A 15462-nucleotide genomic window follows, 5' to 3' on the forward strand; every position below is an offset into this window, starting at 1 on the left:
GGAAAAAAGTATTTTCTTGTTATTTATATATTATATTTATAAAAGTAAAGTTAACCCCATTGATCATTATGTACACATTAGGAAATATTAGTATTTTACATTTACACATCCATGTGCATTTGCAGTCCAGTAAAAAGATAATTTTTAAATAAACATGAAAAAATACATAATGGAAAATACAAAAACACTGTGACGGATACAGGCTTTGAGTGCGTGTTCAACATTTGGTGATTAAAAACATTTAAAAAATTATCACAAAATATATTCTGGTGGAAAATAGTACAAGTGAAAGGCGTAAGAAAAGCATGTGTTCAATGTGCTTTTAACGAGTAGTGGAGATGAGCAGAAAGCAAATACCATTGCAGGCAGGAGACCACTGCATACATCAGATGAAGACTCACAAACGCAGGAAATGCAAGAGCACTTGAAATGGAAGAGAACTAGGAAAGGGAGGACAATGAAAGGCATTTTTGATGAGTTCATAGTATTAGCAGGTGCAGCATTGCCTTCCTCCTTGAGTCCACTGGAAAGCAACTCTTACACATTGGGCCTGCAGTCAAGACCCAGGGAGAGGGAGACAGGGAAGGTCACGTGGTATGTCAGGCCTCACACAACTGCAGTAGGAATGAAGACCCAAGGGATAGTACGAAGCAAGAGTTGGGTTCTATTTTTTCTTTCTCTCTCCTGAAGAACCATGGGATGATCCTTCCTTCCTTCTCCCTCCCTCCCTCCCTCCTTTCTTCCCTCCTTCCTTCCCTCCCTTCCATGTTGTGCCAGGCTTTGAACTCAGGGCCTTGTACTCTCACTTGGCTTTTTCTGCGCCTTTCTGCTCAGAGCTAGCGTGCTCTACCACATGAGACACAGCGCCATTTCTGGTTTTTCCTTTCTTTTGGTAGCTGAGAGTCTTTTGGACTTTTCTGTCCAGTTAGCTTCAAACCTTGATCCTCCTATCATCAGCCTCCTGAGCAGCGAGGATTGACAGGCCTGAGCCACCAGCGCCCCCACCCCCCACCCCCCGAGGCCGGGCACCGGGTCTTTCTTCTAAGGCCTGGGTTCTATAAAGAGGCCCAGTGGGGGGTCCTGCTGCGTGGTGATGGGGGTGGGGGAGGTGGGGACGGTGGTGGCAGCGGCTAGTGGAAGCAGGGGCAGCAGAAGCAGCAGATGGCCCGGCAGGGGTTCTTCTTCCGGTACTGCACGGCCTTGCCCACCTGCACCTTGGCCTCGCCGGTGTAGTCGACGGTCTTCTGCACGTTGAGCTCGATGACGTCCAGCGTGTCGGCCTGCTTCTCCACCAGCACGGCCATCTGCAGGAAGAGCTCGTGCACGTCGCGGATGCGGCTCTCCAGGCGCAGCAGCTCGCGGTGGCGGGTCTCGATCTCGTTGAGCGCCGCGCGGGCGCCCTTCACGTCGGCCAGCAGGTTCTCGGAGAACACGTCCCACTTGCCCTGCTCGCACATGGCCTCGATCTGCTCGCCCGACACGTCCTTGCCCATGATCTCCAGCTGCCGCTGGATGCGGAGCTTGCAGTTGTCGCGCTGCTTCATCTCGGCCTGGTTGTACTCGTGCATGGCGCGCTGGAAGGTGCGCGAGAGCGCGCCGTGCTGCGCGCGCCAGATGCGCGCCAGCGTCGAGTGCGCGCCGTGCTGGGCCTCGGCCTCCTGGGCGCGCTCCTGCATGGCGCGCAGCCGGCGGTGGATGCCCTCGCCCCGCGCCTTGATGGCCTTGGCGATGGAGTTGGTGTCGCGCTTGATGCTGCTCAGGCGCCGCATGGACGTGAGGAAGCGCGCGTTCTGCTTCCCCAGGCGCTTCACGTCGGCCACCAGCAGTTGGTTTTCCACCTGGATGTCCCGGATGTCGCGGTACAAGGACTCCAGGAGGTGGTCTGTCTCGAACATGAGGTGCTCGCCCGGCGGGTCCCGGTCATCGTCCCCATCTGCGAGCTGTTGATCGTAGTTTTGGGACAACTCCACCAGTTCTGCCAGCCGGTCCTTCATGGCGCCTGCAAACAGAGACAGAGGTTGACGTTCGTCCACCGCGTGACCCGCGATTAAAGAGATGCCCGGGCCCTGCTGCAGTACCCAGGCGCAATGCCTGTAATCCTAGCTACTCAGGAGGGTGAGACCCGAGGATCACGGTTCGAGGCCAGCCTGGGCAGGAAAGCCCATCCAATGAACCACCCAAAAGCTGGACATGGAGCTGTGGCTCAAGTGGTAGAGCGCTCGCCTTGAGTGAAGAAGCTAAGTTAGAGTGTGAGTAACTGCATGAAATATCGAGGCAGAGTCAGAGAGAGGAGATAGACGTGCTCACAAGTCAACCAGAGACTGAAGGCCTGAACGCGTCTGTGTTTCATAACCCACACGCGTGTGCAGTTCACTGTCAAAAGTGCCCACAATTCAATCAGAGATTCACATTTTCAGGTTGCTTTGGGAAACGGGTCCTTTCTTCTTCATCTTCTTGTTTTATGTTTTTGATTCATCACATCAAACAGACACAGGGAAAAAAAGAAGAAATAAGAAGAAAAGGCTTGCAAACATCAGGATTTTGGAATGAGGACAACTTATAAGACTTTAGGAGTAACACCGCGTGTCATGGCTTTTGAGCACTGCTGAACTTTCCCTTCTGTGCATAGTATGGAGTATGGAAGCTGTGGAAACAGTTGCTCTATAAATCGAGGCTGATTTCTTTTCTCTTGAAAATGTGCGGTGGAGCGAGTATCAGCAGGAGGTGCAAGGGTGAGCCAGTTAATGGTGAGTGAGGATGTATAAGGCCTAAGTAGCTTATTTGCCTTATGTGAACAGAACCATGGGACCTGGGGAAGCTGTTTTAGGAGGGGGAGGGGGAGGGAGGGTGAAGGAAGGGGTGAGTTTGATCTAGGTATTGTAGGTATGCAGGGAAAGATCACAATGAAACTCCTTCCTTGAACAAATAAATAGCTTTTTGAAACAAGTTAATGACTCAAGCAGAATTTCCATTTTTATAAGGGTGGGATCCGACCATTTACAACCTGAGCCAGGCAAAATAATGTTCTCTATGCATACTTTCTCAGTGAAATGAAAAACGTTCAACTTAGAAGCACGTATGCATGCCAACATTGGGACTATCTGCTTGTTGTACCTGAGCCTCCTTCCCTAGGAAGACTTCCTGCTGTGATTTGCAGAGGGGGTGGGGGGGAGAGGTAGAGCACACTCTACCAGGGACCTTGATCTTCAATTAAAAGCTACTTTTAAGTTGATGTCATTAATTTTACAGGTTGCTGCAAATGGAATGCTGACAAGCCGGATTGGGTGATGAATGGGAGACTGAAATACTCCCATGGCCTCTCCTCTCCCACAGTCATTATTTACACCAACTCCGCAGACATTTTATTCTGTGACCAGGATTTTTAATATAACAAGTTGTCCTGCTTAAAATGCCATTTCTGCTAGCTGCTGACTAAAATCAATAGCAGACGTTCTCAGGGCTGGGAAAGGTGACTGAGAAGCACCCTGGGAAGAATAAGGACCCAGCAGGGCCGGACTAAGCCATGCTCCCCTCGGGCTAAATGTCTTCACATTCAAATATCCTCTTGGAACAAATTAAAGAGAAGTGGTTCTGTGGTTCAAATGCTAGAGTGTCAGTCTTGAGTGAAAAAGCTAAAGTGCCCAGGCCCTGAGTTCAAGCCCCAATACCACACACACACACACCACACACACACACACACACACACACACACACACACACACACACACACACACACACACACACACACACACGGAAGGGTGACTGTGCTCTCTCCCCATCCTATATGGGAAGGAAACTGTACTGTGAAGAGCCAAAGAGAATACAGGGCAGATGAATGCTATTAAGAGGAGGCGGGCTAGGTGAATGTTTTTACATGGAATATTACACTAACAAGTTTTCTTCTTTCACCTACTTTCCAACACACTGACCTATATTCCAAAGGCAGTAGAATAGAAGATCCTTCTAGAAAGCAGAAGGAATGCAAGTGAGAGATTTTTTTTTTTAAGCAGAGTGAAAGAATTTAGGTGTCTAGTCCTTTATTGTCTGAATTTTGAATAACAGGAATTCCAGGTAAAGAATATTATGTAAGCTTACAGAGAGGGAAAAGTAAGGACATGATTTTAGATCAACCATGGTTATAGATCAATCAATTTTCTATCAATAGATAATAGAGTAGAGAGATGATTGATAAAAGCTTTATATAAATGACAGATGGTAAGTCAATGATGATACATACGTGACAGATAAATAAATGACAAATGATGGTAGACAAATTGATAGATGCAGATATGTAGACAGATGGTAGATAATGATAAAGGACAGATAAGTAGATATATGATAGATACATATATGATGTGACAGATGATGATAGGTAGATAGATGACAGACACATGTAGATACATACATAGATACATAATGACAGGTAGGTAACAAGTATATAGATACATAAATGAAAAACAGATGAGAGGGAAAAAGAGGGCAAGATCAATTACAAACAAAATATTAGTGTATGAGCAAGTAGCCATCAAAAATTAATATAGTAACCAGGTGTCTGTGCCTCATGTGTGTAATCCTAGCTGCTTGGGAGGCTGACAGGGCAAGGATCACAGTTAGAGGCCAGCGAGGCAAACATTCATAAGGAAGGTGGGAGGAGAAGCAGATGGTCCTTGTAATCACCACAGCTCCATTCCCTTCGAGCCTAATTTACATGTCCACATGCACTTGGTGTTTGCCAACTCAGGCTGGAATTCAGGGCCTCGTGGACATCATTTAGCTTTTTCTCTCATGTCTGATACTCTACCACCTGAACCATGCCTCCAGTTCTGGTGTTATGCTGGCTCATTGAAGAGTCTCGTAGGCTTTCCTGCCCAGACTGGCTTTGAACCACAACTCTCAGATCTCAACCTCCTGAGTAGCTGAGAATTATAGGTATGAACCTATAACTCTATAGCTCCCAGCTGCACGGCAGGTTTTCATTCCATTTTTTGGTATTCATGTGATTAGGATGGTGGGTGGTGAGCATACATTCAAGCTGACTTAAATGGGACATCGTAGAGAATTCTACACCTTCACCTACATCTGCTTTAAGAGCTGCTTCCTGGCAGCTTGATCTTCCTTCCACTGCAGTCAGCCAACTGGGTGGCATTCTTCATAATTAAGGGAGACATTCAGAGGCTAACTATGCACATGATAGCACTGGTATGTTTGCTTTGTGATGTCACATTAAACAAGTAAGATTTTTACTGGAGAAACAATCTGGTTATCTTAAAAAAGGCAAAATCCACAGGGCACTGGCAGCTCAGGAGGCTGACATCTGAGGATCACAGTTGGAATGAAAGTCCATAAAACTCTTACCTCCAATGAATCACACACACACAAAAAGCTGCAGGTGGAGCTCTGGCTCAAATGGTGGAGGCTAGCCTTGAGGAAAAGAAGCTCAAAGAAAGCAGCCAGGGCCTTTGTGAAATTCTCATGACCAGCACAAAATAAAGGGGGGTCGGGGTGGGGTGGGAGGGACTTGTGTTACTGGGGACAAGATGGATGACACAAGGCAAATCTAGGGTGTCACTCATATGGGGAATTTGGTTGAGCCGAGCTCATGGAAGTAGAGGATAGAACAATGTCTACGGAGGGCTGGTGGGGGAGGGCATAGGAGCTGTCCATCAAAGTGCACAACATTTCCCATAGAAGGAATGGGGTTTAAGATCCAGCAGTGAGCAGGGGACTATAACCATCAACAACATATTCTAAAGTAAGGGGAAACTTCAAATTAGTCTAGCCATAAAAAAAATGAGAGGCAAGGGGCTGGGAAGGTGGCTCAGTGGTAGAGCGCTTGCCGTGCATGCATGAGGCCCTGGGTTCCATTCCTCAGCACCACATAAGCAAAAAGAAAAAAGCCAGAAGTGGTGCTGTGGCTCAAGTGGTAGAGCGCTAGCCTTGAGCTGAAGAGCTGAGGGACAGCGCCCAGGCCCAGAGTTCAGGCACCACAACCGGACCCAAAAAAAACCAAAAAAACAAAAAAAAATGACAGGCAAATCAAGTGACAGATGTGCTCATTTTATTTGATTTAATTATGTCACACTGTATGTATGAATTAAAACATCACTTTCTACTTTACAAACACACAGCCAAAAATAATATTAATTATAAGTTAGTTAAAAAGTTAAATCCCAAAGTTTAAAAAATATCAGAAGTCATCATTCCTGCCCCCAGTTAAGCTGACAATTTACGGAGAGAAATAAGCCAGAAGAATAATGCTGCAGAGCGAGAATGGGAAGAAAGCAGCTGAGCTGGGCAGAAGCCACAACTGCCACCCCCATTTTGCTCTTTCTCGTGCACATGTGCGGTGTTGGAGAAGTTGGTGGACACAGAGTTCTGGGCGCATGTGCAAAGGCTTATCTGGCCAGCACTCTCTTGAGGCTAAGATCATTTGATTCTTTAAGTTAGCTTTGTCAAATGTATGCTCAAAGTTGAGAATTTTCTGAGCATTATTTTCTACATATTAAAATGTTACAAACTAGCTTCTAGCAAAAGCTCATTGAACCAGACACAGGACTTCCTTCTCTCTTTGTTATTTTACTCATTAAACGAAGGAGTTACTTTCTTGTTCTTTGTCAAAATGCATGCTTACATACTAGCGAACACACACACACACACACAAGAAGCTCTGGCAAATTTTAAATTTGATAGACCAGTGTTTTTTGTTTACAAAGAGAAAGCCAGCATTCTAACTGTGATCCTGGTGTCACTTCTATTTGATGAGACAGGGCTGGGTCTCCAGACACTGGGGGAACTTCCTCTTTCCCAGGGCTGACCACTGTGTAACACAGTCTCCTGTTCAGTGTTTCTGCTAGGCTTGTCCATCACTGCATGGAATCTAGGACAACTCCTATGCTGCCATGGATTCTCTGCAGAGTGCCCAGCATCTGGGAAATCCTCAGTACGTATTTGTTGACTGAATAGACCCGACAGAATCATGATTTGCAGTTGCTTTATAGGAGGTGTCTTGCACACAGAGAGGAACAGGACAGGCTGGCAGGGAGCACAGCACTAATACATCCATAGAGGTGCGAGCACTTCTAGACCTTCTAGATGTGGAACTCAGTCAGGGCGAGGGACTGAAAGCTTTCTAGAGAAGCTGGGGTCTAAGGAGAGAGCCAGAAGGGAAAAGGGGAAGTGAAGCCAGGCCGATAGCACCAGAGCACTGACAAGAAGCATGGGGAGTATAGAAATGATGGTAACTTAGCGTTTCAGTAGCAAATAAAAGGCATGCAAGGGCCCCAGCCATTTACAAGATTAGTCTTTAAGTGTGTAGTATTTCCTACAAGGATCTGACTCAAAAATCAATAAACTTAAAAGTGCTTCCCCTTTGAAGAAAAATTATTGCCCATTTCAGTGAACTAGACACTCTATTTTCCCGCATTTGTGCATGTTTAACCTTTCTTCTCAAGTTCTCTCTCTCAGTCTGTTAGATAGTAATTAAAGTTTGAAGACAGCGCCTCAAAGCTTCATCTGGCATGAGATTTCCTGGAACCTTCTTTGCCTCCCAGAAAGCCTACTGATTCCTGTATGCTCACCCATCCCCTTCCTTTAAGGCATTTGACATTTCTCACCCAGCTCTCTAAGATGGAAAAAGGCCCGGGGCCTCCCTTCTATCTCTGTCTGTCTGTCTGTCTGTCTGTCTATCCGTCTGTCTGTCTGTCTGTCTGTCTGTCTGTCTGTCTGTCTGTCTGTCTGTCTGTCTGTCTGTCTATATGGGTTGCAATCTGGGTTAGGGCCAAGCAAGAAGCCACCTGGGCCCTCCATTGGGCACATCAGAAATTAAATGAGGAGCTGGGCTGACTCATTTTCAAGCTTGCTGGTGCTGAGGCTCAGCTCCCTGGGATGTTATACCACAGAATCCAGGGCTTCTAGATCATAAGAAAAATCCCCACATTGGCCAGTATGGTGACCATTAGGACTAGGGTGTAATGGTTTAGACAGCAGTTCTCTAAAGTAGCATCTGGGGGAAAATGTGTCAAAAATGTTGCTTTATGGGTCACAATCCTAAATTCTCTTCCAGTGGCTCTAGAAGGTGGCCCATGCTTTTTCTTTTTTGTTCTTTTCTTTTTGGGTGGGTGGGTGGGGGCTCTGAAATACCGTAGGTAATTCTTCTGCTTTATAACCTGCAGATTACACACTAGGGTTCAATGGACTGATTTGAAGCCTCTCAAGGGTTTAGCAAAGAAGGTGGTAAGAGAGGGAAAGAAAGAGAAGAGGGAGAAGAGGAGGAGGAGGAGGAAGAAGAGGAGGAGGAGGAGGAGAAGGAGGAAAGGAGGAATTGGAATATTATAAAATCATGCACCATATAACATTTGGTTAACAACATGCAGTAAATATGGGGGTGGTCCTGTGAGATTATGATATAGATGAAAATTCCTATTGCTTAGTGGACATAGCATTGAAGAAGGGTCAGGAGGAATTTCCCCAAATGTCCACCAAGCTTTAGCATTAGCAGTAGTATTTGCAGACTTCAAAAAGCTCCTTAAAAAGTGGATGTGGTAGCACGTCTGTAATCTCAGCTACTTGAAAGGCAGAGATCAGGAGATCACTGCCCAAGGCCAGCCGAGCTAAAAACACAAAGCAAAAAAAAACTATGTTTTCAGAAGTCTGAAAACACAGACACCTCCCTCACCCTTGTTGGTTCCACAAGAATCTAACAAAAGGAAAGTTCATGGGGCATTATCTGCCTACAAGCAACTCTGCCATGAAAGAAGAAGGAAAAAAAAGGAAAGAAACCAAGAAAATTACTGTGGACAGATTTCTGAAAAGAACAACAAAATCTCAAGAAGCACCTCAGGAGTTAGGTGTGTCGGTTCATGCCGATAATCACTTGAGAAGATCAAGAGGATCATGGTTTGAGACCAGTCTGGGCAAAAAGTTAGCAAGACCCTATCCCAACAAACAAACAAAGCATGATAGCATACCTCTCTCACCCCAACTCCTGGGGACTGTAAGTAGGAGGTTCGAAGTCTGAGGCAGGTCTTATAATAATAAAGCAATACCCTGAGGTTGGAGGTATGGCTCAGCTGGTAGTGTGCCAATGAGTGAAAGTGTCAGGTACCTAGGAGGAGCAGGAGGAGGAGGGGGAAGAAGGAGGAGGAGGAGGAAGAGGAGGAAGAAGTAGAGGAGGAAGCAGAAGAAAGAGGAGGAGGAAGAGGAAGCAGCAGCAGCAGCAGCAACTGGGCGCCTCTGTCTCACGCCTGTCATCCTAGCTACTCAGGAGGCTGAGATCTGAGGATTGCAGTTCAAAGCCAGTCTGGGCAAGAAAGTCTGTGAGACTCTTTATTTTTTTGTCAGTCGTGGGGCTTGAACTCTGGGCCTGGGAGCTGTCCCTCAGCTCTTCAGCTCAAGGCGAGCGCTCTACCACTTGAGCTACAGCACCACTTCCGGTTTTCTAGTGGTTTATTGGAGATAGGAGTCTCACGGTCTTTCCTGCCAGGGCTGGCTTTGAACCGCAATCCTCAGATCTCAGCCTCCTGAGTAGCTAGGATTATAGGTGTGAGCCACCGGCACCCCGCTTGTAAGACTCTTATCTCCAACGAACTACTCAGAAAAAGCTGGAAGTGAGCTTTGTGGCTCAAGTGGTAGAGTAGTAGCCTTGAGGAAAAGAAGCTCAGGAGCAGAGCCCAGGTCCTGAGTTCAAGCCCAGCACTGGGTGGGCGGGGGGGGGGGGGGGGGAGGTTGAGGAGAAGAAAAGAAAAAAAAGAAGAAACACTCTACCCGAAAAACTAAAGACTGGAGGCATGGCTCTGGGAACAGAGTGCTTGCTTACCAAGCTCATGGTCTTGAGTTCAATCCCCAGTACCAAAATGATGATGATAATGATGTCGGTGATAACAACAACAACAACAACAATAATAACTTTAGCATACCTGTATGTTGTGTCTGTAAAGTCTACAGTAGGAAGAGAACCAGGCGACTCTTTGACTCACTCCAAGCAGCTTCCAGTCCTGAAAGCTCCACTCAACAATGAGTGTTCCCACGGAAGTGCCATCAGGACCACCCTGAGTGGGTTCCTGGCCTCAGAGTTACAGACTGTTGCCTAGAGCCTGGCTGGGTGCTCGGCTAGATCCTCTGAGTGTGGGCAAGTCCTCTATATTCTCACCAACGACAAGACTGCCCAACAACACACTTCTCAGAAGTCATGCCGTCCATCCGTCTGTTAAGCAACACACGACTGTCACAAAGCCATTTCCCTTCGGCACCGTGCAGCCTGCAGAGGCTAAGCCACGAGGCGCCTCTGTTGCGCACGGTGTGGCTCAGGGGCAGCCCTGGCAGCGGAGTTGGGCTGGCATTACTATCCAACACTCCTCCCCTCCCCAGCTGTGCCGCACTCCTTACCATGGAGTTTGCCTTTTCTTCTTCTTGCTGTCAGTTCAGCAACTGAAAATCCTTAAGCACAATGAGCAAAGTGACAGCTTTCGGGGCTCTAGGACACAGGGCAAGGGCCTGGACCAGGCAGACAAGGCAAGCAAGGCCAGTGCAGGGGCGAATGGTCCAAGTTTAGTGAATGATGCGCTGCCCACATCCTCTACTTGGCCCTGGTTGCTCGCAAGGTTGGCTTTCCAAGGTTCCCACTTCCATGAATTGCCCTGGACTTGAAGGGAGCTGCCTTAATCCCTCCAAAACAGTGCACGCTGCAGAGTGCAGCCCACAGCTACTGACTGATGGAGGCCGGGGCCACAAAGGCCCAGCACCCTCTGCCTCAGGGTGGCAGCACAATTCTGAAGACTCAAACCAACTTCAAAGCTCCCCACGCGCGAGGCTGCTGTGGTGCTCAAGTTCAATTTTTCCCCTTCTGAGCAATCCTGCACAGCCCAACCAAACCTCCACCTTGTAACTCACAGGGTCTGGGTGTCTAACTCCTGGAAACTTGACCTAAGACATTGAACTTGACCTTTCAGTCACATTCTGCCAACATCTTGGGTCATCTTGTATGCTCACTGAATCTCTCTGTTTCCTTCCTCGTCGACAAAATGCCAGTGTGACAACAATAAGTAATAATCTGAGTTATTATTTTATCTCCTCGGGCTGTTCCAGGCATTAAAAGACAAACTATAGAAGAGACAACTTTGTAAATAATAAAGTGTCATGTGACAGTGTCATCTGGACATCATTTTGGGTTGGTTTACCGTGCAAGAATCAGGTGGGAAATGTAATATTTGGCTTTAGCGAGGCACTGTGTCCTACATGGTCCAAAATCAGCTGCTCTGTGCCACTAGTCAACACAAGGAGGCCCATAGCAGAAGAGCAGGAATAAAAGCATGGCTGCAATTCTGAAACTGAAAGCACAAGGAGAAGGCCCTGGTTTCTGCATTTTCCACTTGGAGTGATTTCTGCTACACTGAAAGGCTGAACTTCACAGGGTTACCCAATCCGTTTGCACAAAGAAAGCTGCTCTACATCTGTGAACAGGAAACAAGAATAACCGTTGGGTTTATAGACTGGAAGGGCTTTTCTAGAAGTTGTGGTATCTGCATTATCTTAGGATCGACCGAGAGACAGAAAAAAAAAATCCCCTACAACTTCAGTTAACACCCAAAGTTTCCAAATTGTGAAGCCTTACAAAGAATTTGAATTTGATACACAGATACACATCTAGGCTCAGCAATAGTGGTCCACAAATGCTTGGTTGAATGATCAATCAGAGAACAGTTAAAACAGGTTTCCGATTGGGGGTGAGGGGAGGGCTTAACATAAATGAGTTTTCAGAGCTGGTGGTTCCCAATTCCTGGGAAATCCAGCAAAACTGAGGAAGCAGAACAAAGCCAAAGCCATGTTATACAGAATCACAAAGCCTTCCCTTTCTTGTTATCTGACCACTGGTACAAAGGACTTAAAATAAAAGGAAAAGCACCCCAGATGGCTTTATGTGGCTCTCCAACAATGGAGGACTATCTTGATTTCCTGGTAAAAGTGAAAAAAATGTTGAAACTAAAATTTAGTTTCTATGTAGAAAAGATATTGCACTTATTTATCCATTCTCGCACCCTTAACCCTTTTTTATTTAGTTGATTTTCAGATAGGGTCTCAGTTTTGCCCAGGGCTAGCTTTGAGTCACAATCTTCCTCTCTGTACCTCCTACATAGCTGGGAAGACAGTTATATGCCGACATGCTTGTTTTTTTTTTTTAAAAAAATTACCTTTAAGTAGCTGTACAAAAGGGTTTCAACATGTCAGTTTATAAATACAATGCAACCTTATTAATGTTACCCTTTCTGCTGTTCTCGATCTTGCCCAATCCCACCCCTGCCCTCCGTGGTTCCATTTTCACTTTTGTACATCGAGAATTATGCCTGTGTGCATCTACCATTCCTGTCTCCATTCTTCTGCCCTCCCTCCCCCCTGCCTTCTCTCTCCCTGACAATACATATTTCAGCTTCCTGGTGTTCATTTTGTTAAACTGTGAGTTAGCTTTCAAAGGAGTTATACCATTCCCATCCTCTCCTGCGTATACTCTACTTTAGTCAATGTTTATGTGTAGTGCACATGGCCCTGAATACGTGCCCATCTGTGTCTATAACTTGGACCTAAAATGTCAAGTTTCAGATATCTGAACATTTTAGAGTTTCAAATTTGAAGCAGAGTTGCGGCTTCAGTTTGAACTCGGTCTTTATATAAAATAAGTCTCTGGGGAACAAAGACCTCAGACCTGCTTGCTGAACAAAGATCAGGGTATTAAACCAATTTGGTGTAGGTTGAGTCATCAAATAATAAAAGGAGTGTACAAAAGGACCAGATTGGACAGATTACCTTTGTCTGGACTACAGAAATCTACCTAGATCCCTACCCCATCCCCCTCCAAAAGCAGGATCTGAACAAAAGAGAGAGGGCCAGATACAGCACTGTCCTGTCCTCCTCAAATTATAAAATTCTGGAAATCAGAAGCAGATGTGCAAGTAAGGCACTGCTTCAGAGACTCAGCAGACAGATCACAAGCCCGGGCTGTAAAATATGGAGTTTTTGTGTACCCGTCTGCCTTTGTGAGCGACTTTCCACCTTTTGATCCCAATCTGTAGATGAATGGGGAACCCCTTCCACCTAGGCTTCCTGAATCCTCCTGGGAGATTGTAGTGATGAAATACACCAGGAGAACAAGGAGCGCGGACATTCAGTACAGCTAAAGGCAGGCAGGTCTGCAGACATAGTGGGGCAAGCTCTGGGAGTCTTCGGAGAGTGAATCTGCCTAACAGTGTTTAAATTCCCAGGAGAAATTTCTAGCTGAGTGTCAGCGGCTCAAGTCTGTAATTCTGGTTACTTGAGAGGCTGAGATTGGAAGGGTCCTGATTTGAGGTCAGTCTGGCCAGAAAATTTCACAAGATCCTTTCTCAACCCACAGTAGGGTACAGGGCATACCCGTCACTTTGAGGCAAATTAGAGGATATCATTGGGAAGATGGTGGTTTTAAACCAGTCTGGGCAGAAAAGTCCATGAGCCTCCTCTCCCACAGAGGGCAGCTAGATGAGATGGCATATGCCTAATATTTCTGCAATGATGAGAACCGTAACGTAGGTGGGCTCAGCTGCATGCCTAGGCTGGAAGTGAGGCCCTACTTACCCCCCCCCCCCAAACAAAACAAAACAAAAACAGTGACACACAGGACTGGAGAGCTGGCTCAGCAAAATCATGCCAGCCTCACAGGTGAGAGGCCCTGAGTTCAGACTCAGTACCAGTACTATAAAGAGAGAGACAGGGAGAGAGACAGAGAGAAGGGGAGAGAGAGAGAGAGAGAAGAAAAGGGAAAGAGAGGAAGAAGGAGAGAAAGAGAGAGACAGAGAAAGAGGAAAGAGAGAGGGGGAGAGATTGCTTTCTAACAATTTCCGGTTTATCTCTGGATCAATCACATATTGGAGGAGAAAGTACAGTAAAGGGTGGTAGGCAGGGAAGGAGGGCTGCAAGGCCCAGATCTTGAATTGAGATTGTTCCTGATTAGGGGAGAATTGTCATGATTAAGTGAATAAAACCAACTATGAGGTCTAAAAATTTGTTCATTTCATTCATTCATTCATGTTTTCATTGAAACAGCCTAATTCAGAAGAGTGGTTCGGAATCCAAGTCTGATGCCAGTACTTGGGATCAATTCTTGGCCCTGTCAATGATTAATCATACTACCTTCTGTCAAAGTAGTCAATTAAAGAGTTTATACCACAGAGCTGGGAGTCGGTAGCTCTCAGGAGGCTGAGATCTGAGGATCAAAGTTTAAAGCCAACCAGGCAGAAAAGTCCATGAGACTCTTTTTTTTTTTTTGGGGGGGGTCCAGTTGTGGGGCCTGAACTCTGGGCCTGGGCGCTGTCCCTCAGCTCTTCAGCTCAAGGCTAGCGCTCTACCACTTCAGCCACAGCACCACTTCTGGCTTTTTTCTTTTTGCTTATGTAGTGCTGAGGAATGGAACCCAGGGCCTCAGGAATGCAAGGCAAGTGCTCTACCACTGAGCCACCTTCCCAGCCCAGAGACTCTTATCTCCAATAAACCAATAGAAAACCAGAAGTGGCGCTGTGGCTCAAGCAGTAGAGCACTTGCCTTGAGCAGAAGAGTGCAGGGACAGTGCCCAGGCCCAGAAGTCAAGCCCCACGACTGACAAAAAAAAAAAAAAAAAAGAATTTATGCCACAGGAGTACAGTGAGGAACAACAGACTTAATATAATTTAATGGTGTCTGGTACACCATTGGTAACCCATACCTTTTAGTTGATGATGATGATGATGATGATTATTGCTCAGTCAAAAAAATGTTAATCATGGCCAAGCATGGTGATGCACACCTTATAACCATGTATCTGACAATATTCACTTGCTCAGAGGTCTCTCTCTGAAGGAGAAAAGTGTGCTCCCACATGGCCTTTGTGATCAGCCTGCCTTTCTCTCCAGCCTCATCCTCCAGCCCCAACTACCTGTGCCCACACCAATCTGGCTGGGTTTCCTGACTATATGATACTGTTCCTTCTGCTGGCACATCTGCCCCTCCTTTGCCTGATAACTCCTCCTCCTGTGGGGAGGTTCATGGTCTAATCAATATACACATCCCTACTCTTGTCAGGAGCGAGACCTAGCCTTGGTGTTGTGTTCTCAGGAAACACATTGCTGGATCTTTGCTTTCTCATAAAAAAGGAATTTCGGAGCCAAATGCCAGTGGCTTATGCCTGTAATCCTAGCTATTCAGGAGACTGAGATCTGAGGATCATGATTCAAAGCCAGCCCAGGCAGAAAAGTCTGTGAGACTCCTATCTCCAGTAAGCTACTCAGCAAAAGCCAGAAGTGGTACTGTGGCTCAAGTGCTAGAGCCCTAACCTTGAGCACAAAGAGGCTCAAGGACAGCACCAGGCCCTGAATTCAAGCTCTAGGACCAGCTTCCCCAAAAAGGAATTTGGAATGAGTTTGTTTTAGGGAAATGAATTACAGAAATTAAGGTAATGTTGTTTTA

The 15462-nt window shown here is 46.4% G+C and overlaps 1 protein-coding gene across 4 annotated transcripts in view; it reads right to left on the reverse strand.

The window, feature by feature from the left end:
- The window catches only part of Stx11 (syntaxin 11), a 26136-nt gene continuing 10674 nt past the window's right edge, over positions 1-15462 (reverse strand). For all 4 annotated transcript variants that reach the window (XM_070010969.1, XM_070010970.1, XM_070010971.1 and 1 more), the window contains exon 2: positions 1-1999. In XM_070010969.1, the coding sequence (XP_069867070.1) occupies positions 1131-1999 (869 nt within the window). In that variant the 3' untranslated portion in view covers positions 1-1130. The remainder of the gene's footprint in view (positions 2000-15462) is intronic.

The sequence above is a fragment of the Dipodomys merriami genome, unplaced genomic scaffold (assembly GCF_024711535.1).
Source record: "Dipodomys merriami isolate MVZ:Mamm:240054 unplaced genomic scaffold, mDipMer1.0.p SCAF_8, whole genome shotgun sequence".
NCBI lineage: Eukaryota > Metazoa > Chordata > Mammalia > Rodentia > Heteromyidae > Dipodomys > Dipodomys merriami.